This window comes from Vitis riparia, chromosome 17 (genome assembly GCF_004353265.1).
Source record: "Vitis riparia cultivar Riparia Gloire de Montpellier isolate 1030 chromosome 17, EGFV_Vit.rip_1.0, whole genome shotgun sequence".
Classification (NCBI taxonomy): domain Eukaryota; kingdom Viridiplantae; phylum Streptophyta; class Magnoliopsida; order Vitales; family Vitaceae; genus Vitis; species Vitis riparia.
The window spans coordinates 17,648,722-17,675,860 of NC_048447.1; the positions used below are offsets into that span (position 1 = coordinate 17,648,722).

At 35.4% G+C, this 27,139-nt stretch overlaps 4 protein-coding genes across 4 annotated transcripts; 1 reads left to right on the forward strand and 3 right to left on the reverse strand.

Moving 5' to 3' along the window:
- The first annotated feature begins 322 nt into the window (after window positions 1–322).
- LOC117904184 (LEAF RUST 10 DISEASE-RESISTANCE LOCUS RECEPTOR-LIKE PROTEIN KINASE-like 1.2) lies at window positions 323–3,976 on the forward strand. The gene is made up of 4 exons (XM_034816696.1): window positions 323–1,099; window positions 2,149–2,209; window positions 2,360–2,689; window positions 2,777–3,976. The coding sequence occupies exons 1-4, from the start codon at window positions 323–325 to the stop codon at window positions 3,703–3,705; spliced, it is 2,097 nt and encodes a 698-aa protein (XP_034672587.1). The 3' UTR covers window positions 3,706–3,976.
- A 735-nt stretch (window positions 3,977–4,711) lies between these two features.
- Window positions 4,712–24,472, reverse strand: LOC117904185. Its single transcript, XM_034816697.1, has 9 exons — window positions 24,138–24,472; window positions 22,388–23,562; window positions 17,621–17,653; window positions 16,353–17,481; window positions 14,159–14,967; window positions 11,491–12,252; window positions 8,331–9,218; window positions 6,154–6,186; window positions 4,712–6,012 (listed from the first exon to the last, which is right to left on the reverse strand). Exons 2-9 carry the CDS (start codon window positions 23,214–23,216, stop codon window positions 4,883–4,885), a joined length of 5,613 nt encoding a protein of 1,870 aa, XP_034672588.1. The 5' UTR covers window positions 23,217–23,562; window positions 24,138–24,472; the 3' UTR covers window positions 4,712–4,882.
- On the reverse strand, window positions 10,683–12,357 carry LOC117905118 (LEAF RUST 10 DISEASE-RESISTANCE LOCUS RECEPTOR-LIKE PROTEIN KINASE-like 2.1). Its single transcript, XM_034818024.1, has 2 exons — window positions 11,491–12,357; window positions 10,683–10,720 (listed from the first exon to the last, which is right to left on the reverse strand). The coding sequence occupies exons 1-2, from the start codon at window positions 12,263–12,265 to the stop codon at window positions 10,698–10,700; spliced, it is 798 nt and encodes a 265-aa protein (XP_034673915.1). The 5' UTR covers window positions 12,266–12,357; the 3' UTR covers window positions 10,683–10,697.
- LOC117904186 (LEAF RUST 10 DISEASE-RESISTANCE LOCUS RECEPTOR-LIKE PROTEIN KINASE-like 2.7) lies at window positions 24,340–26,703 on the reverse strand. The gene is made up of 2 exons (XM_034816698.1): window positions 25,881–26,703; window positions 24,340–25,043 (listed from the first exon to the last, which is right to left on the reverse strand). Exons 1-2 carry the CDS (start codon window positions 26,701–26,703, stop codon window positions 24,340–24,342), a joined length of 1,527 nt encoding a protein of 508 aa, XP_034672589.1.
- Between the last annotated feature and the right edge of the window lie 436 nt (window positions 26,704–27,139).

Here is a 27,139-nt window from a genome sequence, read left to right on the forward strand (position 1 = left end):
TTATTTATTTATTTACTTATTTATATTTATTAAATTTAAAGGTTATATTTTCTGTGTTCATAAATTTTTCAACCTTGAGGCAAGGGAGAATCGAAGTTGATATTTACTTGAAGCGCAAGTTGGGTTCCCCCGGCCAAGCAAGCCTTTTCAAACTCCAATTATAAGCCAAAACAAAACAGGGGTAAAACTTATGACTTAAAAGACAAAGATACAAGAAGTCAAGCCAACTCCATTGAAATTGTCTTCAAATGCTTCCCTCCAACTCCCCACATTTCTTCCTCTTCTCTGTTTTCCTCTGTTCTTTCTCTCTATTCCTCTCCAAATGGATGCCCAAAACATCTTCATATCGAAAAGCACCTTCACTATAATTGTAGTCATTATCATCTTCACCAGCTTTGTTATAGAAACCCTATCTGCTGATCCAAAGTTTGAGGTCTGCAAGCCTCACAACTGTGGGACAGGTCCAAATATAAGCTACCCCTTTTGGATTCCTAAAGAACAAGAATCCTATTGTGGTTTCCCAAATTTCTCAATCACTTGCAATGATGAAAAACCAGGGCTTACTATTTCTGATGATTATTATGTCATTAGAGAGATCTTTTACACCAACCACTCGTTTCTCATGTCTAATTCTGCTGTCTATGATGGTGATTCATGCCCAACTCCTCTGTATAACTTTAGTCTTGATCAGACTCCATTCAATTACAGTCCTTCTCATTATGATCTCTTGGTGTTCTACAACTGCACTTCTGTTCCTGTTGAGACCTTAACAATTCCAATTGATTGCATGAGCAATGCTACTCTTCACTCCTTTGCTAGCTTTCATGAGGAAGCTTTGGAGTACATGAATTTTTCTACAGAGTCATGCCAATCTATGGTTAATGTGCCTGTCGATATTGATGGTGAAGAGGGTTTTGGAAATTTGTTAAACTGGAATTTCACAGAGATTTTGAGGGAGGGGTTTGTTTTGAGTTGGACTGCAAATAATTGTAGCTCTTGTGAGAGAAGTGGTGGGCGTTGTGGATTTGAAAACAATGAATTCTTCTGTTTTTGCCAGGATCGCCCACATCTCAGAACTTGCCATGATGGTAATTCTATCTGATACTATCTGTTTCAATCATCATTTAATTGTTTCATTGTTAGATGATTTGAATTCTGGTCCTAAATTATTTAAAACCCCTAGAAAGCAAGATGTTCTTTGCAGTTTTGTGTTGGTTTTTCTTTGATTTCTTTTAGGCCATTTTGTACAATGATTGCTGAGAGAGCAAGGAAAAGTTGCTGCTTTCTCAACATGTTTAGGTTTTGGTTATATCCAAGGTTTCATTCACATCCTTTCTGCTACCATTAGGAGACAATCCAGTTAATCAAAGGTCATGTTTTTGTTTTTGTGTTTTTTTTCTCCTTTTTTCTTTTTAGTCTGGTCTTGGAGATGACATGATTAGGATCAGCAATAGATAAGCCTATTTGCTTTCACCCAAGTCAAATGTGTGCTTTAGGAGGAACTTCTAAGAGAGTTAATGATTATATAAGCTTGAAAGGAGTTCTGGTAAACCTTAGGCCTTACCATCACAAGAAGAAACATATTTAGTTCTCTGTGGACTCCTTTTCATGGACGATTAGATATTTTTCTGCTGCATTTTTTTCTTTTAAGGGCAAGTTAATTTAATATAAATTTGCATGAATGTTTTCGCCTTGGCACATGTATTGATTCAACAGTCAAGCTATGAGGCAAAATGGAACCACAGATCATGCCAATTGGATGTTGAAAATTGCTACTGTTCCAGCTTTTCTATCCTCTGTAAATGTTTCTAGACTCTAGACACCCCCACTTTCTTCCTCTTAGAGAAACACCCTCAATGCTAATTAACATCTCTTCATGTAAAGTCCTGGATACATCGTGTGGACCAATCACCACAGCATCCTTTCAGGTTTTAGTATGGGCGAGAACCCTAACATGGCTACCCCAAACATCCGTAATCAAAATCATAAATATGATGATTTTATGGCTCTGTTTCATTCTCCTACGATCTTGTCTTCAATCAACATAGCTCAGCCTTTTCCCCCCTTCCTAAACCCTTTAATGGATAAGTGGAATACCAAGAACATGAAAATGTGAAAGTGAAACATATAGAAAATTTGGAACTGCAGGTCCTATCGGTTGTGTATGAGGATACAATGTTCATAAAGCTTGTCATTAATGCGTATATTGGTATGTGATTAGTTATCAATGTTTAAACTAACACTTCTTTTGTATTTCGTTATTGCTATCACAGAGGAACCAAAATATCTCAAGAAGGTTATTATAGGTAATATGCCCCCAAATTGAAAATTTCTTTTGTCAACTTAATTACTTGACCAGATACAGCGAGATTTCTTCCGGGCCCAATCCTCACACTGCTTCTATGCCTCCCTGTTTATTTCCCCGCTCCAGGTGTTTGTGCTGGATTAGGTGCTCTCCTTATTTCAAGCATTTTTTTCCTCATGTATCTACGCCGCTACAAGAAGCGCTATCCTCCACCTTTTCTCCCTCGAATTATCTCTTCTGATCCCTCTTCGAAGACAATTTTTGAGAGCCAGGGCAGCTTACACGGTGTCCATATATTCACTTACGAAGAACTTGAAGAAGCCACTAACAATTTTGATTCCAGCAAAGAACTAGGAGATGGAGGTTTTGGCACCGTATATCATGGTAAGAGGAGTTACTCTCTTGTAGTTGGAATTTGCCTATTTGCACCATTTAATGGAATATTCCTGTGTTCTTGTATGATCTTATCAGGCAAACTCCGTGATGGTCGTGTTGTTGCTGTGAAGCGCTTATATGAAAACAATTACAAGAGGGTTGAGCAGTTCATGAATGAAGTTGAGATCCTCCAACTTTTGCGCCACCGAAACCTAGTCTCCCTATATGGGTGCACCTCTCGCCACAGCAGAGAGCTCCTCCTTGTATATGAATACGTTCCTAACGGTACTGTTGCTGATCATCTTCACGGTGAACAAGCTAAACCTGGATCACTCACATGGCCAACTCGAATGAAAATTGCCATAGAGACTGCAAGTGCATTGAAATATCTCCATGCTTCTGATATCATCCACCGTGATGTCAAAACCAACAATATTCTCCTTGACAACAACTTCTCTGTGAAAGTTGCAGATTTTGGGCTGTCCCGTCTCTTCCCAACAGATGTTACCCATGTTTCAACTGCTCCACAAGGAACTCCTGGATATGTTGATCCCGATTATCACCAATGCTACCAGCTTACAAGCAAGAGTGACGTCTATAGCTTTGGGGTGGTCCTGATTGAGCTTATATCATCAATGCCTGCTGTTGATATCACTAGGCACCGGCATGAGATTAACTTGTCTAACATGGCTATCAACAAGATCCAAAACCATGCATTGCATGAACTTGTTGACTGTTCCCTTGGGTTTGATTCAGACCAGAACATAAGGAGGATGATAATGGCAGTGGCAGAGTTGGCATTTCAGTGTTTGCAAAATGAGAAGGAAATGAGACCTGCTATGGATGAAGTGCTTGAGGTTCTAATGGGCATTGAGAGTGAGGGTTGCAATATAGTAAAGACAGAGGAGGTGGAGATTCCAGCAGACAGTGTTGGGTTGTTGAAGAGTAAGCAACCACCAGCTTCACCGGATTCTGTGACTACAAATTGGACTAGTTGGCCCTCAACTACTAATGGCAGCAGCTGAGTTTTCCTTCTGGGCTCACTGAATTCTCAAAGCACATGGCAATAAGAATGATGATCATATACTAGAAAAAAGAGAAAAAAAGGGTGGTAATGCCATTTTCTTCTCATCTACTCAATTTTGATGTCTTGAATGAGATGTAAATATTAAGTAGGAGTCATCATTGGTAAACCAAAGTTCTTGGTTAGGGTAGTGAAATTTTTTTATTGGTATTTGCCTTCTACTAATTAAGAATGATGTTCAATATTTGTTTTGCATTACTATTTTGATTCTACATTGGCAATGTGTTCCGCTAAGATGCCTTCACCCTTTGTATGCTGTGCATGAAAAGTGTGGTGCAACCCATCATCCTAGGTATATGTATAAAGACAGAAGACCTGTTCCACTGAAGCTTCAGTTTTCTGTAAAGGCAAATGGAATACAAGGATGATGACTGTTTGATCCCAATCTCTATAGCCGCTATATACCCTTTTCCATCTCTAAAAAAAATAAAAATTCCAGACAGTACCATTACACATAAGGATCAAAATCTGGAGCCACCCAAATCTCACCAACTCCCTCAAAACACACTCTGTAAACTCAAATCTTTGCAGAAGTCAAGTTTCAATTAGAATTGGGAAAAACTTGTAAAGGCCAAATGACTTGGTTATTAGTATATAATGTTATCTTTGTGAATGAGGAAGTAATTAGACAAACATAGTTGTCGGCTACTAATTTGGCTGACTTTTGTTCCATCTGGAAAAACAGAGCAATGCCCTTTAATTTGTGGTGTTGGATACCCTAATTTTTTCTTTTGATCTTCATGACCTATTCCCTTCTTCCTCAAAATGCATTCTACCAATTGAGTAGCCTTATTAGTAGCTACTCAATTTCTAAATTTCTGGGTCCTTTATAATTGTATTTAGACATATATTTAGTCAAACATAATACAGATATGTTGGAAAAAGGGAAAAAAAAAGGAAAAAGGAAAAAGTTGTGTATCTACCTTGTCAAGAGTGACATATTTAAGTGGAAGACAAACGGGTGATATCTAAACTCTCTGCAAGTTTAGTATTCTAGTACAACAAATCGCATAATGTTGAAATTTGATTATCATCTAGAAGTCTTCACGTAGAATAATTTTACGTACTAATTTGTCTGATGGATAAAACAATAGAGTACATATAAATGTAGGAACATATTATTGTGATAGTGTTGATTTGAAGGATGAAGAATCTATCAGAAACCTTGGAGGAGAAGATAAGAAAGGCTTTGGTGGGATCTGTAAGGCTTCTATGCTTCCTTCCAACATTTCAATCACCTTACTCATGCATGGCCTGTGTGATGGATTTGTTTGTATGCACCATAAACCCACTACTATCATCTTCCTTGTAATTTCATTTTCCTCTTTGTTCTCAATGCCTTCTAGTCCCAGATCTTCTTGCCGCTCAAGATGCTTATAAATCCAATGCGGAAAATATGTCTCGCTGGTGTGATCCACTGTGCCATTGACGTTTTGTCTTCCTCCAACCATTTCTAGAACCATCATTCCATAGCTATAGACGTCGGATTTGTGTGAGACTTGGCCAAAATTTCTACAAAACACTTCTGGAGCAACATACCCAATAGTTCCTCTAGCCGCTGACATTGATATAATACTCTCTTTTGGTGGGCATAATTTAGCAAGCCCAAAATCAGAGATTTTGGGGGAAAAGTCTTGGTCTAGAAGGATGTTGTGTGGTTTCACATCAAAATGCAATATCTTTGTTCTGCAGCCACAATGCAAGTACTCAAGTCCTCTCGCTATCCCAACTGCAATTTGATACAACTTCTCCCATCCCAAGTGTTTACTGACTTTCAATGGATTTTCACTACCTAAGAAGTTTTCAAGAGACCCATTGCTCATAAATTCATATATAAGAGCTTTTTTGCCACCCTCAAAACAAAAGCCCAAAAGTCTGACAATATTGACATGAGAAGTCCGACTAATGCTTGCAACTTCATTAATGAATTCATCTCCATTTCCTTTGGATGTGTTGAGGACTTTGACTGCGACAAGCTGACCATCACCTAACTTTCCTTTGTAAACACCTCCATAGCCTCCTTGGCCTAGTTTATCCTTGAATGAATTAGTCATTTTCTTAACATTTGAATAACTATACCTCTTAGGAGCTTGAGATCCATAATTCCTAACAAATTCTTCAATGTTTTGATCAGCATCAGATCTCTTTCTCCAAATGAACATTAGTCTATGTTTTGATATTTTTCTTTTGAAGCAAAAGATTATAAGAATGCTGGCGAATAATGTCCCAACTCCTGCTGCAACAACGGCTGTAATTAACAAGAGAGGAGGTCAGACAGTTTAGAAAATATAGCAACTAGAATAACTCGAAACACAAACACTTTGCTTTGAATTTTTGGTACATATATATAGAGGAATAAACAAGCAAGTAGATAGGAAGCAAGAATTACCCATCATGATTGTATTTGAAATGTTTGCAGACTCTGCAACAAAAATCCATGCATTAGAGAAGCTTAACTAAGATGAAAAGAAAATTTCCTAAAATATCTTAATGTGAGCGAAGTAATATATCCATTTAAATTGAGAAATAGACAAAAATATATGTGATTTTTATAATTTATCCCATACAAATATGGGATTTCATGAACAAATGGTTTAACCAATGATGAAAATGTTAAGGAAAGTCAACATATAGTTGGTTGACCGACACAACAAATGCAGTCCCAAACCTGACTCCTTTATGTGCAAGGTTGAGCTTTGTTCGTGGAGCAACTTTTTACTTGTGATAAAAACAAAATACAAAAAAATAAAATAAAATTTAATATATATATATATATATATATATATATATATATATATATATATATATATATATACTTAAATATTTAATATTTTTATGAAAAAAATAAAATTTTAATTAATTAATTAATTTAATTATCTTATTTTCAAATTTCATTTATTTTGTTATTAAAATACAAAAATCATAAGTCAAATTAATTATAAAGTATAAATTTGTAAATAAAATTATAAATATTTTTAAATAGAAAAAATAATCACATAAATTATCTTTCAATACAAAGTAAATCATTTAAATATATTTTCAAATTGTACATAATATTTCAAATATCATGCATTATATATCTTCAACAAAGCAACTGCAATATGTATATTATTTTTCTTTTTATATCATTTTTTTTAATTTTTCTAATATTTTTATGAGTTTTGATTAGTTTTCATCTCATCAATATTTTTGTCAAAATTTCCTTCGATATTTCTTGATACATTTGTATAATTTAAGTACCAAAATAGTCATATATTATTGATATGTGACAATAGAGTCAAGTTGTCTTTGAATGTATTTAACATTATATGAACGATAATTCAATGAAACCTATGTGTGACAATGTTAGGTGATAATTAGTTGAAAAATTAATTAGACGAGATGACTAGTTGAGATATTTATAAACCCAAAAGATCTTTCCTAAGAATGATATATTAAAGTGTTATAATGTGTTAACAATATTTTTACTCACAGTATTTTTAATAGAAGTGTTTATAAGAGAATTATCTCCTAAGTGTTTTTTTAAATATTATAAATAATTTTTTAATACTATAAATAATTTTTCACTATTATAAGTGATTTTTCAATGTTATAAGTGATTTTTTAAAATTTTAAAAATAATTTCTAAATTTTATTAAATATATACTTTTTCTATAAAAATAGTTAAAGATATTTTTAAAAAATACTATTGCTATATCACTAAAAAAATCTCTATATAGGAAATGGCTCCAATTCATGACTGAAGATTGGGACATGCGACCTACCCTCAATGGTGGAAGAATAATAAAAAGATTCCCTATTACAAACAAAGAAGGTTCGTGTTGGTTGTGACTCAAACCTTTATGTTCTCAATAACACAAACACCTGTGTTATCCAGGTGGATCGGACACCTATTTCATCCATTTCATCTATCACATGAACTTTTAATCACTTAAAGAAATGGTAATAAGGAAAAAATGTTAAATAGAACATGTTATTTTCCTCATCACTCACCTCTTTTTGTTTTGCTTTTACTTTTTCTTTTCTTTTCTTTTTAAATTCAGATAAGATGACTAGAAAGCTTTGATCTAGTCTGCATTTCCAACTCTTATAGTTTGGGACATTTACACACTTATCAATAAGCCTGCCTGCCAGCTTCATGGCTAGATTTATTCACTGAATTCACACGAGAGTTGAAGGTTTACTAGCCATAAGTTGACTGATGGCCTTGGCAAGAATTAATCAAAGAAAAGTTGCAGATGGACTTATTGAACAGGAATAGTAGGAGGCATATGGCACGGAATAATCTTCATTCCAATTGTATGGGAAGATTTGGTAAGATAAAATTTGTCTCCAGGCTCCAGCTAGCTAGATGAGATGGGGGATTCCTAGGATGATGTTTGAATTGGAATTTGAATCAGTTTATTACCACTAAAAACTAGAACAAGAAAGAGGGTCTGACCCTCCCAAAACCCACAAGCAAATGGGCTGGCTTTTGATGGACCAAAAGTTATTCTGCCATAAGCCCATGAACCCTAGCAAGCCTCACAGTTTGATGGATGCAGAGCAATCTGATGGGAAACATACCTGATTTTTGACACGAGTATGGATAAGATTTATCACGGCAAAGGCAGCTAAATTGAGACGTGCTGGATGATCCGCATATTCCACCGGACTTATTACAGTGCACACACAACCCTGTGACTACGCTATAATCCACATCAAATCCCATATTCAAAGCCTTTTCCAGTCTCTCTCCGTTACTAACTTCGCCCCCTGTCCTATTGGCATCGAGTTCATCAATAGAGGCTCCTAGAACGGGAAGCGTGACGTTGATTTTGCAAGTCCTTAGGATTGCAAGGTGCTGATCAAGCCCCAGAAACGCTTCATCCGCGTAGAAAGCAGTGGTATCATTTATATCTTCAACTGAGCATGTAAAATTATTACTAATATTCCAGGTAGCCGGGAGTTGGGACAACACCTCATCGGGGCAACCGTAAAATAAGGTGAGGTTTCGATCGGTACCAGCATAATCAAACAACGTGTAATTGAGAGTCGTGGATTGGAATTCTTTAGGACAAGTTTGATCCCAGAAATCCTCTCGGGCTATTCTCATAGCATAAGTGGAATTACTGATACTGAGTACTCGGAATTCCAAAGAACCAATATCTATAAGAGGGTAATCATCATCCTGGCACTTAAGCTCGAACCCTTGTTGCCCACAGAATTTAGGTCGACCATCTCCCCAGAAAGGATACCCTATGCCTTTCATGTCTCCGCACTCGTACAGACGATTTGTGCACTCCTCATATTGTTGGTTATCAACGCAGAAGCACATAGGAATGGCGATGAAGATGAAGAAGAAGGTGGTGATGGGGGAGTGTAGGATGACTGATTGAAAAAGCTTGGAACCCATTTGGCCGAACTCATGGAGAAAAAGCATCGCAATGGATTTAAAGATTGAGCATAGTACTCAAATCAAAGATATAGAAGATGTGTATGCTAGTTCAATGTAGACGGATACTTTGGAATTTTATGACTGGGTCGAGGTAATAAAAAAAAAGGAAAAAAAAAAGGAAGGGAAAAAAAAAGACCATATCTGAAGTCGTGTTCAGGACTGAGTCCACAGTGTTTGGCACCGCAGAAATTGTTGTCTAAGTCCGTAAACCCCATGAGGGGGAGGCAGCCGAGAAACGTGGAGAGGAGAGTTAGCCTAATCATCAATAACAGAAACACAGAAAGCACTGTTTTTTCATCATTGCAAGTGATTGTAAATTCAGGTAGTCACTATAGGATTCTTGTTCTTTAGGAATCCAGAAAGGGGTAACGTATATTTGGACCAGTCCCACTGTTCTGAGGCCCGCAGGCCTTAATTTCTGGGTCTGATAGGATGGAGTTTTATAACCTAAAATGCCCAAGATAATAACAATAATAAATAAAAGCAAAGTGTTTCTGAAAATGAAGATGTTTTGGGCATCCACTCGAAGGAAGTGAAATTCAGAGGAAAAGAATAAGAAATTTGCCATGGGAGCAGTCTAGTTGACTTGGATATGAACGTCTTGAAGGCCAATAGCATTACAAGTATTTGGGCTTTCTTATTATTGGAGTTTGAAAGCACTTGCTAAGACATGTTGTAGTTCAAATGACCATGAAGTAGCAAAATATATTAAACAAAAAATTTTCATCGACACTAATTTGATTGACCAATGTTTTCAGATCAAATTTATCATTAAATCGAAAAAATTACTAATTCACGATTCGTTAATTGGACCAATGGTTAAATCACAATTGAATTGTTGATATAATAAATATGTGATTATATATTATTAAAATTAAAAATAATTATAATTTTTTTGAAAAATATATAAATAAATTAAAAATCAGTAGTATTTAATTTTTATTTTATACATAAATATGAATGTATTAATATTTTAAATTTTATTAAATGAGATATGCATAATATTTAAATGCGAATATATTGAAAATGAAAAAAAAAATTATTTAATTTTAACTAATTTTATAATTTTAAAAAATATTATATTATTTTTATTTAATATTATAATTTTTTAGCAAAAAAATATATTTCTTTTGTTTGCTATACGAAACAAGAAGTTGATTTAGCCGAGTGATGTCTTAATTTTGAGGTCCAGATTTGAAAATTTTTAATGGAAATCGTTTAATTGGGCCTGACCCTTTTAATGATAAAAAGGGAGGGGGCAGTTGGGCTTTAGTGATAAAAAGGAAGGAGGGAGGCGGGCCAGACCACTTTGAATTGAATAAAAGGTGGGGAAAGAAGCGGGCTGGGCCTGTTTGAATTGAACAAAATGGGGCGGCATTGAACAGTTCATCAAGGACCGGCCCGTGACCATATTTTACAATTATGTTAATAGTTAATCCTACTTCTAGTTTTAAATACATTAGATATTTTTATTAATTTCAATAACATAATACTATTCATTTAAAGGGTTCCTTTGTGACTAAAAAAAATGAGAAGGTGGTATTAAAACTATTGATTAAAATGATAAATCAGGGAAACATATAGAAAAGATTCCACATATTTATTTCAATAATGTAACATGCATAATTAGAATTTGAATTTCTCGAACTACACCTAAGAAGTAAAATAAAAAATAAAAAAATAAAAAAACAGACCAAGAGGTGATGTGTTCATGCTTACCTTTACTTTCTTATGCATCAGCTTAGACTAATAAAATACAAAAGAAAAAGAAAAATAATATCCAATTCAAATAAATTATGTGAACCAAAATAATCTTCCAAAAAAAATGGAGGAAAGTTGGTCAATCTTTCAAATGGCACGAAACAAGGGGTTAATAGAAGTTTACTTGTCCAGATAAATCATGTTCCATGTTTAGACAATATTTTTTTCAACAATAAATATATATAATTAAAACTACCATATCTAGTTAATTAAGATAATCAAAATAGAAGGCCCCATCCATTTGATAAAGTCTGAGCAAGTGAGGTGGAAAGTATAAATGACAGACATGAATGGAAGATGGGCCCTTTATAAAGCAAAGTGGTAGAAAAGAAGTATGATGTATTAAGGAGTACTTGAGAAAAGGGTTGCGGAATTGAACTACTATGGCCATCCAAATAATTGAATGGATGATTGAGTAGAAAAAAACATGAATTAGGTGTATTGCTGCAGATGTTTTGATGTAATAGTAGAAGAAGCAACAAAGGAAGCAACTAAGATAGAAATCATCGAAAGAAGAAGGATACATACTTGATGAACGTGAACAGCTTTCTGGATAAGGCTGGTCACGACAAAAACAAGAAGGTGTGTTCGAATTCCGGTCATACCCACACCTACCGCCAGACTCCATGCACCCTTCGCACTGTGTCTCGTTTGCTGTCCATTTGACCTCAAACCCTTTGCTCAAAGCCTTTTCCACATCTAATGAACCATTCATAAGGCCTTCTACAGCACTTCCGAGAACAGGAAGAAGAGCACTATACCCACATCTGCTTCTAAATCTATTTGCCAAAGATGTATTTGCCACAAAGTAACTGTGGATTTGCTTCTTGTTTACTACCACACAAGGATACTCATAAGATGATAAACCTTCGATCCGAGGACAATTGTGCAAGAAAGTGATAAATTCAACATCGGAAGAATAGCTGAAGGAAGTTGACTTTATGCTTGCGTTGAAGACCGGACAAAAAAGTTTCCCCGTCGAGGGCTCATGGATTCTGGCAATCTTCAGGGTTTGAGTCCTATTATCCATGTCGATGACATGAAAAAGTTCAGCCCAGATCCACATGGTGGCCTCGTCTTTGTGACAGGACAGACCGAACGAGGGATGACCACAATACCGAGGTTGGGAGCCGTTTACCCAGAAAGGGTAGTGAATTTTTCCCAGTCTACCACATTCTACTGAAGAATTGCAGGTTGCATAGCGAAAATCGATTCCGCAGACATATTTTGGGAAGGCATGGGAGAGGATGGAGATGAAGAGGGAGATGACAAGGGAAGAAGGGAAGAAATCTTTGAGATGCATGGAAGTGAAGAGGAGGAAAAAATGAGAAAGAGTGATGAGTGGATGGATATATTAGGCCATGGAAGGATAAAACTAAACAAAAACTTCACTCACTCAATGCCCCCTACCATTCATCATTGACTTGGTAAATGGCCCACACTACACGTTTCAGGAAAAATAAATGAGAACACTGGACACAAAATAAATGAGAACAGGACTGCTATGGAGAACAATTCGTTTTAATAAATATATAATTTAACATATCAGGGAGGAAAAACACGGGTTGGGCTTTCAATTGGCTTTTCCCTCCAATAGACATACAAGATGACAATCAAACAACTGTTTTTGAAATGAGGTAAAAAAACCAAAAGAAAAAAAAAACACGAAGTACAAGTTACAATAATCAAATGATAAAATGTCGGGAATTTTAGGTTTGGATTCAAAGTGGCTCTAACCATACAAATACACATTAAGGGCCCATTTTGAAATTAATATTAATTCAAATTGATTTCTTTCTCTAATATGTTTCTTTTACTTTTAAGCTATACGTTGAAATCTTGATTTTAGTATAAATTTAAAAATTATTTTTCAAAATTATAATTTTAGCATGCATTTTGAAACTATATATTAAAATTATAATTTTAATTCTTTAGAAACCATATTTTTAAAATATAATTTTAAACTAATCTAAGAGAGAGACTAAAAGGCTAATCTTACCCAAAATTCTCAAACTTATAATGGAATGGAGGAAGGGTAAATCAAATTTGGTCACATAAGAGTGGTTGTGTAAAGTCCCAAATATAAAGAAATCACTACTCTTAGGGGTTGCTTTGTGACAAAAAAACTATTAGAAGATAGTATTCAAGCTATTGGTTAAGATGATAAATTAGAGAAACTTATAGAAATTTTTCTATAATTTATTTCAATATAGTGCCTTAGAAATACACAAAAGGATACTTGTTCCTTAGGAATCCAAAAAGGATAGCTTATATTTTGACTTGTCCCATAATTTTGAGGTTTGCAAGCCTTAAATTGGATCAACATATCAAGTTTCGACAACAAAGTTAGTAATGATGATAATGTCTACAATTATATGGAATGTGTTTTTCCATGTCAAGATGATTTGGGCATACATTAGAGGAGAAATAGGGAGGAAAAGAGGGGGGAAAGAGGATAAGAAATTTGTCATAGAAGTAGTCTACTTGACTTATAAATGGATTGTCTTGTAGGTCAATGGCTTTACCGGTTTTTGAAATTTTCTTATTATTTGGGTGTGAAAGCACTTGGTAGGACAAGAAGTAGTTTAAGTGACCATAAATAACAAAATATATTAAACAAAAAATTGATGAATACACAAAAGTGAAAAACTAAATTTTGGAAGCATTACTACATTTTCTCCCTTTTTTGTTCTTTTCATATGTTAATAATTTTTTAATATCAATGCTTTTTGTGAAAAAAAATATTTTTTTATAAATATAAATATAATCAATACATGATTTTTTATAGATAGATGAAATTGAATCTAAGAAAATTATGAATGTAGATAAAAAAAATTAAATAAATTTAAAATTATATTTCAAAAAGGGTCTTCCAAGGAAATATGACTAAAATAAAGGGAAAAAAAATATTTTATACAAGTTCTATAAAATTCAGTTTTGGGTGAAAATCATGGGCCTTTTCTTTTTTTTTCCTCTAGAAATTATTGAATAGAAAGTTGCTCCAAGCTAGAATTCTTCTTAATACCATGCTAACTAATAATTCAAAACTAAATGGTGAGGGGAAAAACAGATAGAAAATTGAAAGAAGAAATCATGGTAAAGACTCGTCCCACCAAAACCGTATGGGTCAGCAATTTAATCTCACAGAAGAACCAACATAAAAATGCTGAGAAGAGAAAAGCAGAGGGATACATACTTGAACATTTATTTGGATAAGGTTTGTCGCGACAAAAGCAGCTTGATTGGTTCGACGTCGTGTCGTATCCACACCTTCCTCCAGAGCGAACGCATTCTTTGCATATTGCGTTGTCTGCTGTCCATTGAACCTCAAATCCTTCTCTCAGAACCTCCTCCACATCATTTGATGAACCATTCAGCAGCCCTTCTAACTCCGGCACAAGAACTGGAAATTTAGGAATAATAACACCAGTTTCGCATCTGCTTCGAAGTTCCTTTGCCACAGATAAGTTTGTTGCTAGGTAAGCCTCGTGAAGACGGTTATTCATCGTGCAAGAGAAGCGGTAAGCTCCAGGATGATAACCAATGGAGGTACAACTGTAAGTCAGAGTCACAGCCACCATTTCAACATACGGAGTATAGTTGAAGGGAGTTGAATCCATGAGCCGCGATTGAGGACAAACAATATGCTCTTTGGGCAATACATCCATTGTAACAATCTGTAGGATTTGAGATTCAGGATTGATGTTAAGGACTTCGTATTTTCGGGACTTGATCTCCATGATGGCATGTTCGCCTTCGCAGTAGAGCTTGAACAAAGGATGACCACAATACTCAGCTTGATGACCATACACCCAGAAAGGGTACTCAATTTTGCCCAATTCATACCCGCACTCAAACTCAAACGGAGAAGTGCAGTTTGAATAGTGAAAATCGTCAAGGCATAGAGAGCATGGGAAGTGATGGGAGAGGAGGAAGAGGATGAGGGAGAAGAGAAGGGAAGATTGGGAAAAATTGGGATGCATTGGGAGGAAGTATGAAGTTGAACTGGTGGGAAAATCACACATACCATGAGCAAATCAATGAATGAGAGGGGATATATAGACACAAAGAAAAAAAAAATTGAAAGTGAAATGCGGCCCCATATTCTTCTTTCATTCAAATTTCCGTTACTCTATAGAATATATGCATTGAGTCATTGACTGGGTAAACAAATACCCCGTAAGTCTATACACCTTTAATCCATGATTACACTTCCTTAATGGAAGACTTGACTTAAAGACTTTTCATCTCCAACCCTAATCAGTGTGTTCATTTGGCAGTTTCTCGTATTTGCAAAATGTGAAAGGAAATGAGACCTCCTATGGATGAAGTGCTCAGAGTTAGAATTTCAATATAATAAAAACAGAGGAGATGAACTCCTAGCAGAGAGTGTTGGCTTGATGAAGAGTCACCATCATCTTCACCGGGTTCTGTGACTATAAATTGGATTAGTTGATCCACAACGCCTAATGGAAGCTGTTGAGTTTTCCTTCTGGGCTCACTTGATTCTCATAGCACATAGCAATAAGAATGATCCTATACAACCAAAAAAAATAAAGGTGTTTGGTGGTTAGATTCTTAATATGGCAGAATTTGCTTAATTTTCATAGGAAACTTACAGATTGATTCGTCTAGCTGAAATTGAAATGAAGAGTCACTGTCTGCCAGGAACAAGCGTGGAAACTAAGCCCTTTGATTTTTTGAGACATTTTCCACTAATTGGACTTCTCTCTTCTTTTCTTTCTGTTTTTGTTTTTCATGTTGTTTAGTATGTCATTTTTTGGATGAGGGTGGAATTTGGTTAAATCTAAATATTCTCTAACTTTTTTAGGATTTGAATCTCATTGATTGATGTGGATTCATTAGCATGATAGTTTTTGGACATGCTCCATGTGGTGGCTTCATTTTCCTGGTAATCAAGCTTGAATCCCGACTGACCAGAATAATAAGGCTGGCTATTTTCCCAGAAACGTCAATTTTGGCTGACCTACCTTGTTCAAAAGATGAAGTTAGAAAGAAATTAAGTTGCATCCGGAGAAGCTTATGGAAGTAACCAGATAGGAAATGAGACATTTACAAAACACTACGTAGCGCTGCAGTTTATTTTCAGCAACAAGAGATTTAGTTTGGAATATGTAACAAGGTCTTAATTTATCTTCATTCAAATTATATCATGTTCACAAAGCCAACCTAAAAGAACAAAGGAAAAAATGTGAGACAATTTCCATCAGAACTATATTCTCAAATTCTCATAAGCTTCACAAATTTGAAGGGATGTGACATAATGTAGACAAAACAATTTGATTATCAAAAGTTTCCACGCAAAATAATTTATGTATCGACTTGTTTGATTGATAAAATAATGAGTACATACAATTGTAGGAACGTATTATTGTGATAGTGTTGATTTAAAGGATGAACAGTCTTTTGGAAACCTTGGAGGAGAAGATAGGAAAGGCTTTGGTGGGATCTGCAAGGCTTCTGTGCTTCCTTCCAACATTTCAATCACCTTACTCATGCAAGGCCTGTTCGCTGGATTTGTTTGTATGCACCACAAACCCACTAGTATCATCTTCCTTGTAATTTCATTTTCCTCTTTGTTCTCAATGTCCTCTAATCCTAGATCTTCTTGTCGCTCGAGATTCTTATAAATCCAATGTGGAAAATATGTGTCGCTGGTGTGATCAACTGTACCATTGGGGTTTTGTCTTCCTCCAACCATTTCTAGAACCATCATTCCATAGCTATAGACGTCTGATTTGTGTGAGACTCGGCCAAAATTTCTAGAGAATACTTCTGGAGCGACATACCCAATAGTTCCTCTAGCTACTGACATTGATACAGTACTCTCTTTTGGTGAGCATAATTTAGCAAGCCCAAAATCAGAGATTTTGGGGCAAAAGTCTTGGTCTAGAAGGATGTTGTGAGGTTTCACATCAAAATGCAATATCCTTGTTCTGCATCCACAGTGCAAGTACTCAAGTCCTCTAGCTATCCCAATTGTGATTTGGTACAACTTCTCCCATCCCAAGTTTTTATTGGCTTTCAAAGGACTTTCACTACATAAGAAGTTTTCAAGAGACCCATTGCTCATAAATTCATATATGAGAGCTTTTTTGCCACCCTCAAAACAAAACCCCAAAAGGTTGACAATATTGACATGAGAAGTCCTACTAATGCTTGCAACTTCGTTAATGAAATCCTCTCCATTCCCTTTAGATGTGTTGAGGATTTTGACTGCAACAGGTTGGCCATCACCTAACTTTCCTTTGTAAACGCCACCATAGCCTCCTTGGCCTAATTTATCCTTGAATGAATTAGTCATTTTCTTAACATCTGAATAATTGTACCTCTTTGGAGCATGAGATCCATAATTCCTAACAAATTCCTCAATGTTTTGATCAGCATTAGATCTCTTTCTCCAAATGAACATTAGTATATGTTTTGATAGTTTTCTTTTGAAGTAGAAGATTATCAGAATGCTAGCGAATAATGTCCCAGCTCCTCCTGCAGCAATGACTGTAATTAAGACGAGAAAAGAGGTCAAACAACTTAGAAAATATAGTAACAAGAATAACTCGCAACACAGAATTTTCTTTGAATTTTTGGTACATAAATAGAGGAATAAACAAGAAAGTACATAGGAAGAAAGGATTACCGATTATGATTTTCTTTGAGATGGTCTCAGACGCTGCAACAAAAATCCATCCATTAGATAAACTTACCTAAGATGAAAAGAAAATATCGTAAAGGATCTTAATGTGAGAGTTAGTAATATTTCTAGTTTCTTATTCATAACTTAATAGTTTCTTTCTCTTCATTTAATTTTATGTTTTAATATTCAAATTTTGATAAGTGCTGCCAGGTGTTTAAATAGAAAACCAGAACTCACGTGTAGATTAAAAACTTGGCACTCCTAAAAAAATAAAAAATCTTAATAAAATATTCTTTAAAAAAATTCTTTGTTTAAAAAAACATATTTATTTTTAAAAAACAAAACTCAAATATCATTCTTAATTATATTAAAAAAGCAAGATTTTTAATAATTTAAAAATTAAAACTAAACCTGTTAAACACTTTTTTTTTCAAAAATAAAAATATTGGTGGAAACATACTAGTTGTTATTGCAACGACTCGCTCCCAACCGTGTAGATATTATCCGCTTTGAACCCAAAGAGACCCTCACGGTTTTAAAACGCGTCTACTAGGTTACGAGGAGTCTATACTTATATAGCGCCAAGAACTTTTCCTCATATCCAATGTGGGATGTCAGAAACACCTTCCCATGCAAACACAACGTCCTCATTATGTCTCACGAGATTGTAGGGTCAAACAAACAAACACCCTAATGGGGTTAAACAAACTCCACATCGAGGTCGGGGATCGACTCTGATATCATTTGTAACAACCCGCTTCCAACCATGTAGATATTGTCCACTTTGGACCCAAAGGAGCCCTCACGGCTTTAAAATGTATCTACTTGGTTAAAAGGAGTCTCTACATATATAGCGTCAGGAACTTTCTCCCCTATTCGATGTGAAACATTACAAACACCCCCCATGCAAACACAACGTCCTCGTTGTGTCCCATGGGATTGTGGGGTCAAATAGACAAATACCCTTTATGGGGCCAAACAAACCCTCACACCGGGGTCGGGGATCGACTCTCATACCATTTGTAACGACCCGCTCCCAACCGTGTAGATATTATCCGCTTTGAACCCAAAAGGGCCCTCACTTTTTTAAAACGCGTCTACTGGGTTACAAGGAGTTCGTACTTATATAGCGCTAGAAACTTTCCCTTTCTATCCAATGTGGATGTCACAGTTATTATTATTAAAACTTTTATGTTGTATGAGGTTTCCCTTCCTTACTTTATATTATAATTAGTTAAGATATTACCTTAGTATAGTGGTTATTTATCATGCCTGTCAATTTTGCATATAACAAGAAATAAATTTATCCAAACTTCCATCAAGGTTTCATAAATTTCACTCACCTCAAGTGAGCTTTGGGTTAAATACACTTATCATGTTTGAAAGTATTTCCATAAAACACCAATGTTTTCATAAACATATCGATCATCGAATTGGAAAAATTATTGGTTCACAGTTCACTGGTCGAATCGACGATCGAACTGCGGTCGAACTAGTGATATCATAAATATATATTTTATGTATTATTAAAATTAAAAAAATAATAATAAATAAAAATAATAAATTCTATCTAAATTTTGACAATATTTATTATGTTTGTTGAGTTTTTTTACAAAATTTTTTACTTGTAAATGTCAATCAACCCAATATTTTTAATAATTTCAATAAATTAAAATTTCAATGAGCAATAAATATAAATAAATAAATATTAAACATATCACTATAATTATAATTAATAAAAATTAAGAAATTAAATATAAAACCTCAAAATTAAATTTTAAAAAACAAAAAATTGGAAGGCAAGGCTCTTTGGGAGTCAGGAAGACAGGAAGAGCTTTCTAGTGCGTCACCGAGGGTGGAGGGTGACGGGGCTTTGCAAGCGGGGGGTTGGCGATTAGGATTTGCAATGTTTTGAGAGCCAGGTTGGGAGGTTTCCAATGAGCGACGCAGGGGGATGAGGGGGCTTTCCAGTACGCGGCGAGAGGGAGGCGGGGTTCCCAGTGCCGGAGAGGTGCTGCCAACGAGATGATGGGATTTGCAACATTTTGGGGGTGCGGTTGGAGAGCTTTTCAGCACGTGGCGGGGTTTCTAGGGTCAAGGGGTGTTGTCGACAAGATGACGCTCCAGGTGATAGTGGAGGTACCATTGCTAGCAGGACGACGCTCCAGGCGACAGTGGAGATACCAGCCACACGAGGAAAGGAGAAGGAAAATGAGTTGTTGGGTCCGGAGCGAACCAATCGGTTCGTCCGATTCACTGGTCAAACTGTCGGTTCAAACAATCCAATTCCGATTCGATCGTTTTCTGGTCCAATTGGTCAAACCGGACCAGAACCGTGACCAGTCGACAGTTGGACCGATCGATCTGGTCCAGTTTTAAAAACCATGTGAAACACTTCTAGTATAAAAAACTTTTTTGAAAAAAAATAATGAAATAGTTGACAAAATTTAGAAAACATTTTTAAAATGCTTAAAAATTACTTATAGTATTTCATTGATACTCCAAAAACACTTCTAAAGAAAATATTTCCCCTACAAGCACTTCAAGTAAAATCATTATCAATCACTATAAGTTTGAAATTTCATCAAATACTTCTCTTATTTTGGGTCAATGAGATAATAAATGAAAAAGATCAGAGATGTATAATAAAATTTCAAACTAATGATTGTTAGATGTATTTAATCCAAATATTAGGGGAAGTGACTAAATTTAACCTTTGGTCTAAAAATAATTATTTTATAAAACTCTAATTCAACATGTTGATAGTGGTGTTGGTATATAAATATAAAGAGATCTCTCTTTTATTTAAACTTTTAGGTTTCATTATAAAGGAACAAATAAGTATTTATGAAGGAAAAATTATTGATTACAACTTTTCTTAAAATGCCTTCAAACTTTGCAACATGATCTAAGTATTAGAGAAACAAACCTAAGGTATTGTTTACTTTTTTTTACTTTTTACCTTTTTTTTACTTTTTACTGAAAGCAATTTAATTTCAAATTTTGGATCATTCGTTTTTTTAACTTTTTGTTAACTTATTACTTAATTTTAAAAAAAAATTAAAACATTTGGCTTTTTCTAAATGCTAAAAGTAATCTATTGATTTTTTATTTTATTTTTTGACTTCTTAATACTTAAAAGAAATAAAATGCTAAAAAAAATACTTCTTGATACTTATCACTATTAAACACTATTTAATTTTAAATTCTACTTAGAATTAAATAAAAATAAATAAACAACACCTAAAGTTGAAAATAACATCTTATGTATATACATATACTAACTCAAAGAGACCACAATCATTTTCAATAGCTGGTTTGGGGGTGATTTTGAAAGAATCTATAATGCTTGGAAGTGGTTATTATATTTGACAAACTTTTGAAAATTGTTTTTAAAAATCTAACAAATCATTTACAGTAGCTTTAAAGCTTGTTTGACAATAATTCTAAAAAACTTTTATAAATTTTTTAGCACATGAAAGCAAATAAATTTTGAAATCTTTTTCAAAAATCTAATCACTTATATTCTTTCAAAAAATCACTTTTGAAAAATATTATAAACTAAAAACACTTTAATCAAAATTACTCTCAAATAAGCTGTAAGTTTTCTATAATAAAATTTAACTTTTTAGAGCAAGTGTTTGATAGAGTGGCATTGGTTTGAAAAAGGTTTATAGATAGAATAATTAAGATTATGCTTGTTTTTCAAAAAATACTAATAAAAAGAAGAAAAATATTAAGAAAAATGATTTTTTAAATATTCACTTTACCATACAAAATATGAAATAAAATAAAATATAATTTAAGTTAATTAGAAATTAATATGCTGTTGAGTTATTTAATTTTCATATAGAAAAACAAAAACATATTAAATAAATTTTAAAATTTATATAAAATTAATTTATTAATTTTAAATCTATTTTTTATTTCTTTTTACTTTTTCTTTTATTTTACTTTTTACTTTTTATTTTATTTCCTCATATTTTCGTTCTATTTATTAGAACATTTGGTGGCCTGACGGTAAGTGTATGACAGCTCAACACAAACAAATAACATACCGGCATTTATCATGAGGGGACGGGACCACAAATTCAAGAGCAAGAAATAATAATTTTTCTATATAAAAAATAAGGAGCATGTTTAACGGAGGATTTAAAAACATAAGTCGACGCTTTGCTAAGAGTATATGGTAAAATATAGACTTAAAATCCCGAAAGGCCAAACGTAGAGACACCACAACCATAATTGACCAATTAAATATGTTTGTGTACGGAACAATACTATAGTGGGAAGATGAGAGAGGAAATTCTACTAGAAAAGAAGAAAGGGGAACACAATGAACACTCGTTCCACTAAAATGCATGGTTCAAAATTATTGATGTAAATTAGAGATGAATGATTGTTGATGGATGTGGCATAAAGATGGAAGATGTGTCAGGGTAAAGCAATTGGTAGAAAAGAATCTAATTAAAGTATTGGAGATAAAAGGTTACAAAATTGAAGTGATTTGGACGCCCGTGGGTAGGTGTTCAAATAATTCAGGGCATTCCAACTCTCCTAGCTCAAAAAAGTATAAGGTGATGCAGAAAAAGGAAAAGGAAAAGAAAAAACGAAAATATTCGGAAGATTCATCCTACCAAAGACCCATGAATCAGCTAATAGCCCAATTATGCCTGTCCGTATTTTTGAATCCAACAGAAGAACCAACACAGAGAACAGAGACTTGATATAAAAACGATGGGAATAGAAGAGGAGAAGAGGGATACATACTTGAACATTTATTTGGATAAGGTTTGTCGCGACAAAAGCAGCATGATTTTTTCGACGTAGTGTTGTATCCACACCTTCCCCCAGAGCGAAGGCATTCTTTGCATATTGCGTTGTCTGCTGTCCATTGAACCTCAAATCCTTCTCTCAGAACCTCCTCCACATCATCTGATGAACCATTCAGCAGCCCTTCTAACTCCGGCACAAGAACTGGAAATTGAGGAATAATAACACCAGATTCGCATCTGCTTCGAAGTTCCTTTGCCACAGATAAGTTTGTTGCTAGGTAAGCCTCGTGAAGACGGTTATTCATCGTGCAAGAGAAGTGGTAAGCTCCAGGATGATCACCAATGGAGGAACAACTGTAAGTCAGAGTCACAGCCACCATTTCAACATACGGAGTATAGTTGAAGGGAGTTGAATCCATGAGCCGCGATTGAGGACAAACAATATGCTCTTTGGGCAATACATCCATTGTAACAATCTGTAGGATTTGAGATTCAGGATTGATTTTAAGGACTTTGTATTTTCGGGACTTGATCTCTATGATGGCATGTTCGTCTTCGCAGTAGAGCTTGAACAAAGGATGACCACAATAGTCAGCTTGATGACCATACACCCAGAAAGGGTACTCAATTTTGCCCAATTCATGCCCGCACTCAAACTCAAACGGAGAATTGCAGTTTGAATAGTGAAAATCGTCAAGGCATAGAGAGCATGGAAAGTGATGGGAGAGGAGGAAGAGGATGAGGAAGAAGAGAAGGGAAGATTGGGAAAAATTGGGATGCATTGGGAGGAAGGATGAAGTTGAACTGGTGGGAAAATCACACATACCATGAGCAAATCAATGAATGAGAGGGGATATATAGACACAAAGAGAGGAAAAAAAGATTGAAAGTGAAATGCGGCCCCATATTCTTCTTTCATTCAAATTTCCGTTACTCTATAGAATATATGCAATGAGTCATTGACTGGGTAAACAAATACCCCGAAGTCTATACACGTTTAATCGATGATTACACTTTCCTCATGGAAGACTTGACTTAAACAAAGACTTTTCATTCCCTCTCCAATCACTGTTGCTTATCCAAACTTTCTACCGACCACCTTTCTTAACCTACTCTCTCAAATGGTTCCAGGTTTAGAATTTAAGAATCTCAGCATTCACACTCTTCACTCTGCCGAAAAGTACAAAACACATGAACAGAAAAAAAAAATGCAAAAACGATAGACTTAGAGAGTAATATTGTGAAATATATAAATGTAAAATTCCTAAGGGGCTAAACTTTAGAAATACCACAACCCTAATGAGTCTTATACAATCAGGTAGTCTAACTATTTGGGTGTGTTTTCAGAGTGATGCTACTAGTTTGCAAGGAAGACATGGACTGAACAATTAGGCATTTAAAATTTATAACCTATGATATAATCATATAGTTTGATGGTGACGCTGCGGTATAGCTACGTTATATTAATGGGACAACCAAAACCATTTGTATTATATCAAAATTATTTTAATAGAAAAGAAGGAAATGAATAACAGTCCAAATTCCAAAAAGGATAAGTAGAAAGGAAAAAGGAAAACAACCAAAGATTTGTTTATTTCTTAAAAAAGACCATGAAAAAATAGAGAAAAATAAAATAAAATGGAGGCTTAACTTAATAAAATTTCAACCAAGAGGATAAAATGCATAAAACCAAAACCTGGTCTAAATTTCAAATACTATGAACAAAGGATTCTTTAAGTTTATACCTATAATCAACTCAAATATCTGAACTTGAACCAGTCGTCCCCAAATTCTGACTACCCAATCACATTCCAACGCACCAAGAAGGAAGAAATTGACATAGAAATCATGGGGAGAAGGAGGATACATGCTTGAATCTTGATCTGGACAGCTTGTTGAGTAAGGTTTGTCCCGGCAATAACAAATAGGTATGTTCAAGTTCCAATCCTATCCACATCCACCTCCAGATTCAACGCATTCTCCGCATTCTTCTTCCTCCTCTACTTCCCATTCAACCTCAAACCCTTCTCTTAAAAGTCCATCCACACCTAATGAATGATTCAGAAGGGTTTGAGCAGCAGTTCCCAAAACAGGGATGACAACTCTCTCCCCACATTTGCTTCCAAGCTCATTTGCCAGAGATGTGTTTACAACAAAGTAGGATGGGAGTTGAAGATCATCCATCTCACAAGTGAACCCGTAAGATCCGGGATGATCTTCATACTGCCAACAATCGAATAAGAAGGTGGCGTTCTCAACCTTTGAAGTGTAGCTCATGAGAGATGGGTCAATGGTTGCGTTGGGATGAGGACAAGCCCCTTTCGACCCATTATTGATTGTACCAATCTTTAGGACTTGGGCGTTGTAATCGATGTCGATGACGCGGTACTGATCCCAATGGTGGCCTCGCCATTCCGGCAATGCAGGCTGATCCCCGGACGCCCACCGTGACGGGGCTGGTGGCCATCTAGCCAGAAAAGGGTACTCGATTTTGCCCAGTCCACCGCATTGGAACGAAGGGTTGCAGTTTGAGAATTGAACATCGTCGGTGGACACGGATTTTGGGAAGCGATGGGAGAGGAAGAAGATGAAAACTGAGAAGATGAGATGCATCTGGAGAGGGTGATGGAAGTGGTTTGGTGAGGAAGATGCTAGAATTAAAATTAATGCACCCAAATGAATTAGAAGTGAGTTATCATAGAATCGCCTTTGATGGAAACCATAGGCAGAACAACAACAACAACAAATTGAAACTTCACAATCTGGATTCTAGCATTTAATCAAAACCTTCAATGGTGACACATATATGGAAAATACGAGCTTGGATGAGCTTTTTTTTCTCTAATTTATAGAGTGTGCATCCATGGGCTGATTGTTTCTCGATAAGAAAGGAAAGAGGGAGAAAAAGAAGAGTGATAGAATGTCCAAAGTTGGAAACAGGGTGAAATTTTCATTGTACCTTTGATGCCCAAAAGAACTTCAAATATGACTATTAGCTTTATATTGTAGTATAAGATTTATAGACTTCTATTTGTGTTTATTATGTTAAGAGTTAATTTCTTATTACTAGAAGTAGAAACTCATCTAAATAAAAGCACACTAACTAAAAAGAATAATCAAATTAGATCACCCTAATCATCTAACTAAATCTAAGAAAATGTTACCACGATTGCAACCAATGATGAGCAAATGAGGATGGATTTAGTATTGTAGCATAAGGGTGGAAGATGGTTCCCCGAAGAAATTGAAGTGGTGGGAAATCATAATGGGTGTAATCTACATAAAGTAGTTAGTTGAGATGGGGGTTCTTGAATTTAATTTTAATTGGATAAAATAATGAAATAGATGATTAGGAATACTCCATTTCTCCTAGCTCAAAAGAAAAATAAAAACACCGGAACAAGAATCTTCCCGCCAAAAGCACATGAATCAGGCAACAGTCAAAGAATTATAAAAGTAGAAATCATGAGATGAAGAGGGGCACATACTTGATTCAGCAAAATTTGAAGCAGGTGGAAGCTCCGGTGGATTTGGACAACTGGTAGGGTAAGCTTGGCCACGGAACTCACCACAAAGACAAAAATGCTTCTGTAAAGTCGAGTTATATCTACAAATACCACCAGACTCAACACATGCTATGCATTGTGTTTCGTCTATAATCCACTCAACCTCAAACCCTTGACCCAAAACATCGTTTGTATGTAAAGAATGATCCGCAAGGCCTTGAGCAGCAGCAGTCGCAAGAACTGGAACAACTACACTAAACTCACATCTGCTTGCAAGTTGATTAGCCAGATTTGTATCTGTGACAAAAGAAGCATGCTCCTGCTTTCCATATTTCACACACAAAAGATCACAAGTTTGAGGAGGTTCAGACTCAAGTTCACATTCGTAGAACAAAGTGGCATTTTGATCGTTGGAAGTATATCTGAAGAAATCGGAATCCATTGTTGCATTGGATTCAGGGCAAACAATATTCCCATCGAACAAGTCAAGGAGTCTGGCAATCTTTAGGATTTGAGTCTCATGATGGATGTCGAGGACATGATATTTCTGGGACTTGATCTCTATGGTGGGCTCACCTCTCTCGCAACGGAGTTCGAACTTGGGATGCCCACAGTAATAAGGTCGGCCATTTCCCCAGAAAGGGTACCCGATATCTCGCAATCTGCCGCACTCAAATAAGGATTTGCAGTTTGAATAGGAGAAATCTTCTGCGCATGCAGTTTCTGGGAAGTTAAGAGAGAGGAGGAAGATGATGACGACGACTGAGATGATAAGTGGAGATGGAAAGAAATTGATGAGATACATCCTGAGAAGCTAAGCGCATGGGAGTGGATTGAAGGAGAGTTAGGAGTGGAAATCAGAATGGAAATATAAACAACAGGATGACTTCATTCCTTCATCGGTCACTGGACTTGAGTAATTGATTCATTGACTTGGTAAACGCCTAATTCTGCGGAAAAATCATGAATCACAACAGCGCACAAAACTCACGGCACTTTCATACTACTTGCTGTATGAAAAAACGTGGATGCCTTGGCCCAAACATAACTTCTGTTAAAGTAGCTTTTCATAGAACCACAAAATTGGAAACCTAAAAAAAGGCTTCTTCCTTTTTGGCCCCCCACGAAAAGACACCTTACCCCTCATTTCACAAGCACTACTTTTAAGCCTTACAGCCTGTGTGTGTGAACAGAGAAAAACAACTTGGTGGTTCAGTGCAAGTTATATATAGTCACTCTTG

Excerpts from the sequence above, each read along its gene's own strand:
- LOC117904184 (XM_034816696.1), top strand. The coding sequence starts at position 323 with ATGGATGCCCAAAACATCTTCATATCGAAAAGCACCTTCACTATAATT. Across the intron at positions 1,100-2,148 it reads GCCATGATGGTAATTCTATC|GTCCTATCGGTTGTGTATGA; the intron begins TGATACTATCTG and ends TTGGAACTGCAG. Across the intron at positions 2,690-2,776 it reads TTTTGGCACCGTATATCATG|GCAAACTCCGTGATGGTCGT; the intron begins GTAAGAGGAGTT and ends TGATCTTATCAG.
- LOC117905118 (XM_034818024.1), bottom strand. The coding sequence starts at position 12,265 with ATGCATCTCAAAGATTTCTTCCCTTCTTCCCTTGTCATCTCCCTCTTC. Across the intron at positions 10,721-11,490 it reads AAGCTGTTCACGTTCATCAA|TCACAAAGGAACCCTTTAAA; the intron begins GTATGTATCCTT and ends CATTTTTTTTAG.
- LOC117904185 (XM_034816697.1), bottom strand. The coding sequence starts at position 23,216 with ATGTGTGATTTTCCCACCAGTTCAACTTCATCCTTCCTCCCAATGCAT. Across the intron at positions 9,219-11,490 it reads AAGCTGTTCACGTTCATCAA|GAGTACTATGCTCAATCTTT; the intron begins GTATGTATCCTT and ends TATCTTTGATTT. Across the intron at positions 6,013-6,153 it reads TTCAAATACAATCATGATGG|CCGTTGTTGCAGCAGGAGTT; the intron begins GTAATTCTTGCT and ends TGTTAATTACAG.
- LOC117904186 (XM_034816698.1), bottom strand. The coding sequence starts at position 26,703 with ATGTATCTCATCAATTTCTTTCCATCTCCACTTATCATCTCAGTCGTC. Across the intron at positions 25,044-25,880 it reads TTCAAATTTTGCTGAATCAA|CATCTTCCTCACCAAACCAC; the intron begins GTATGTGCCCCT and ends TTTTAATTCTAG.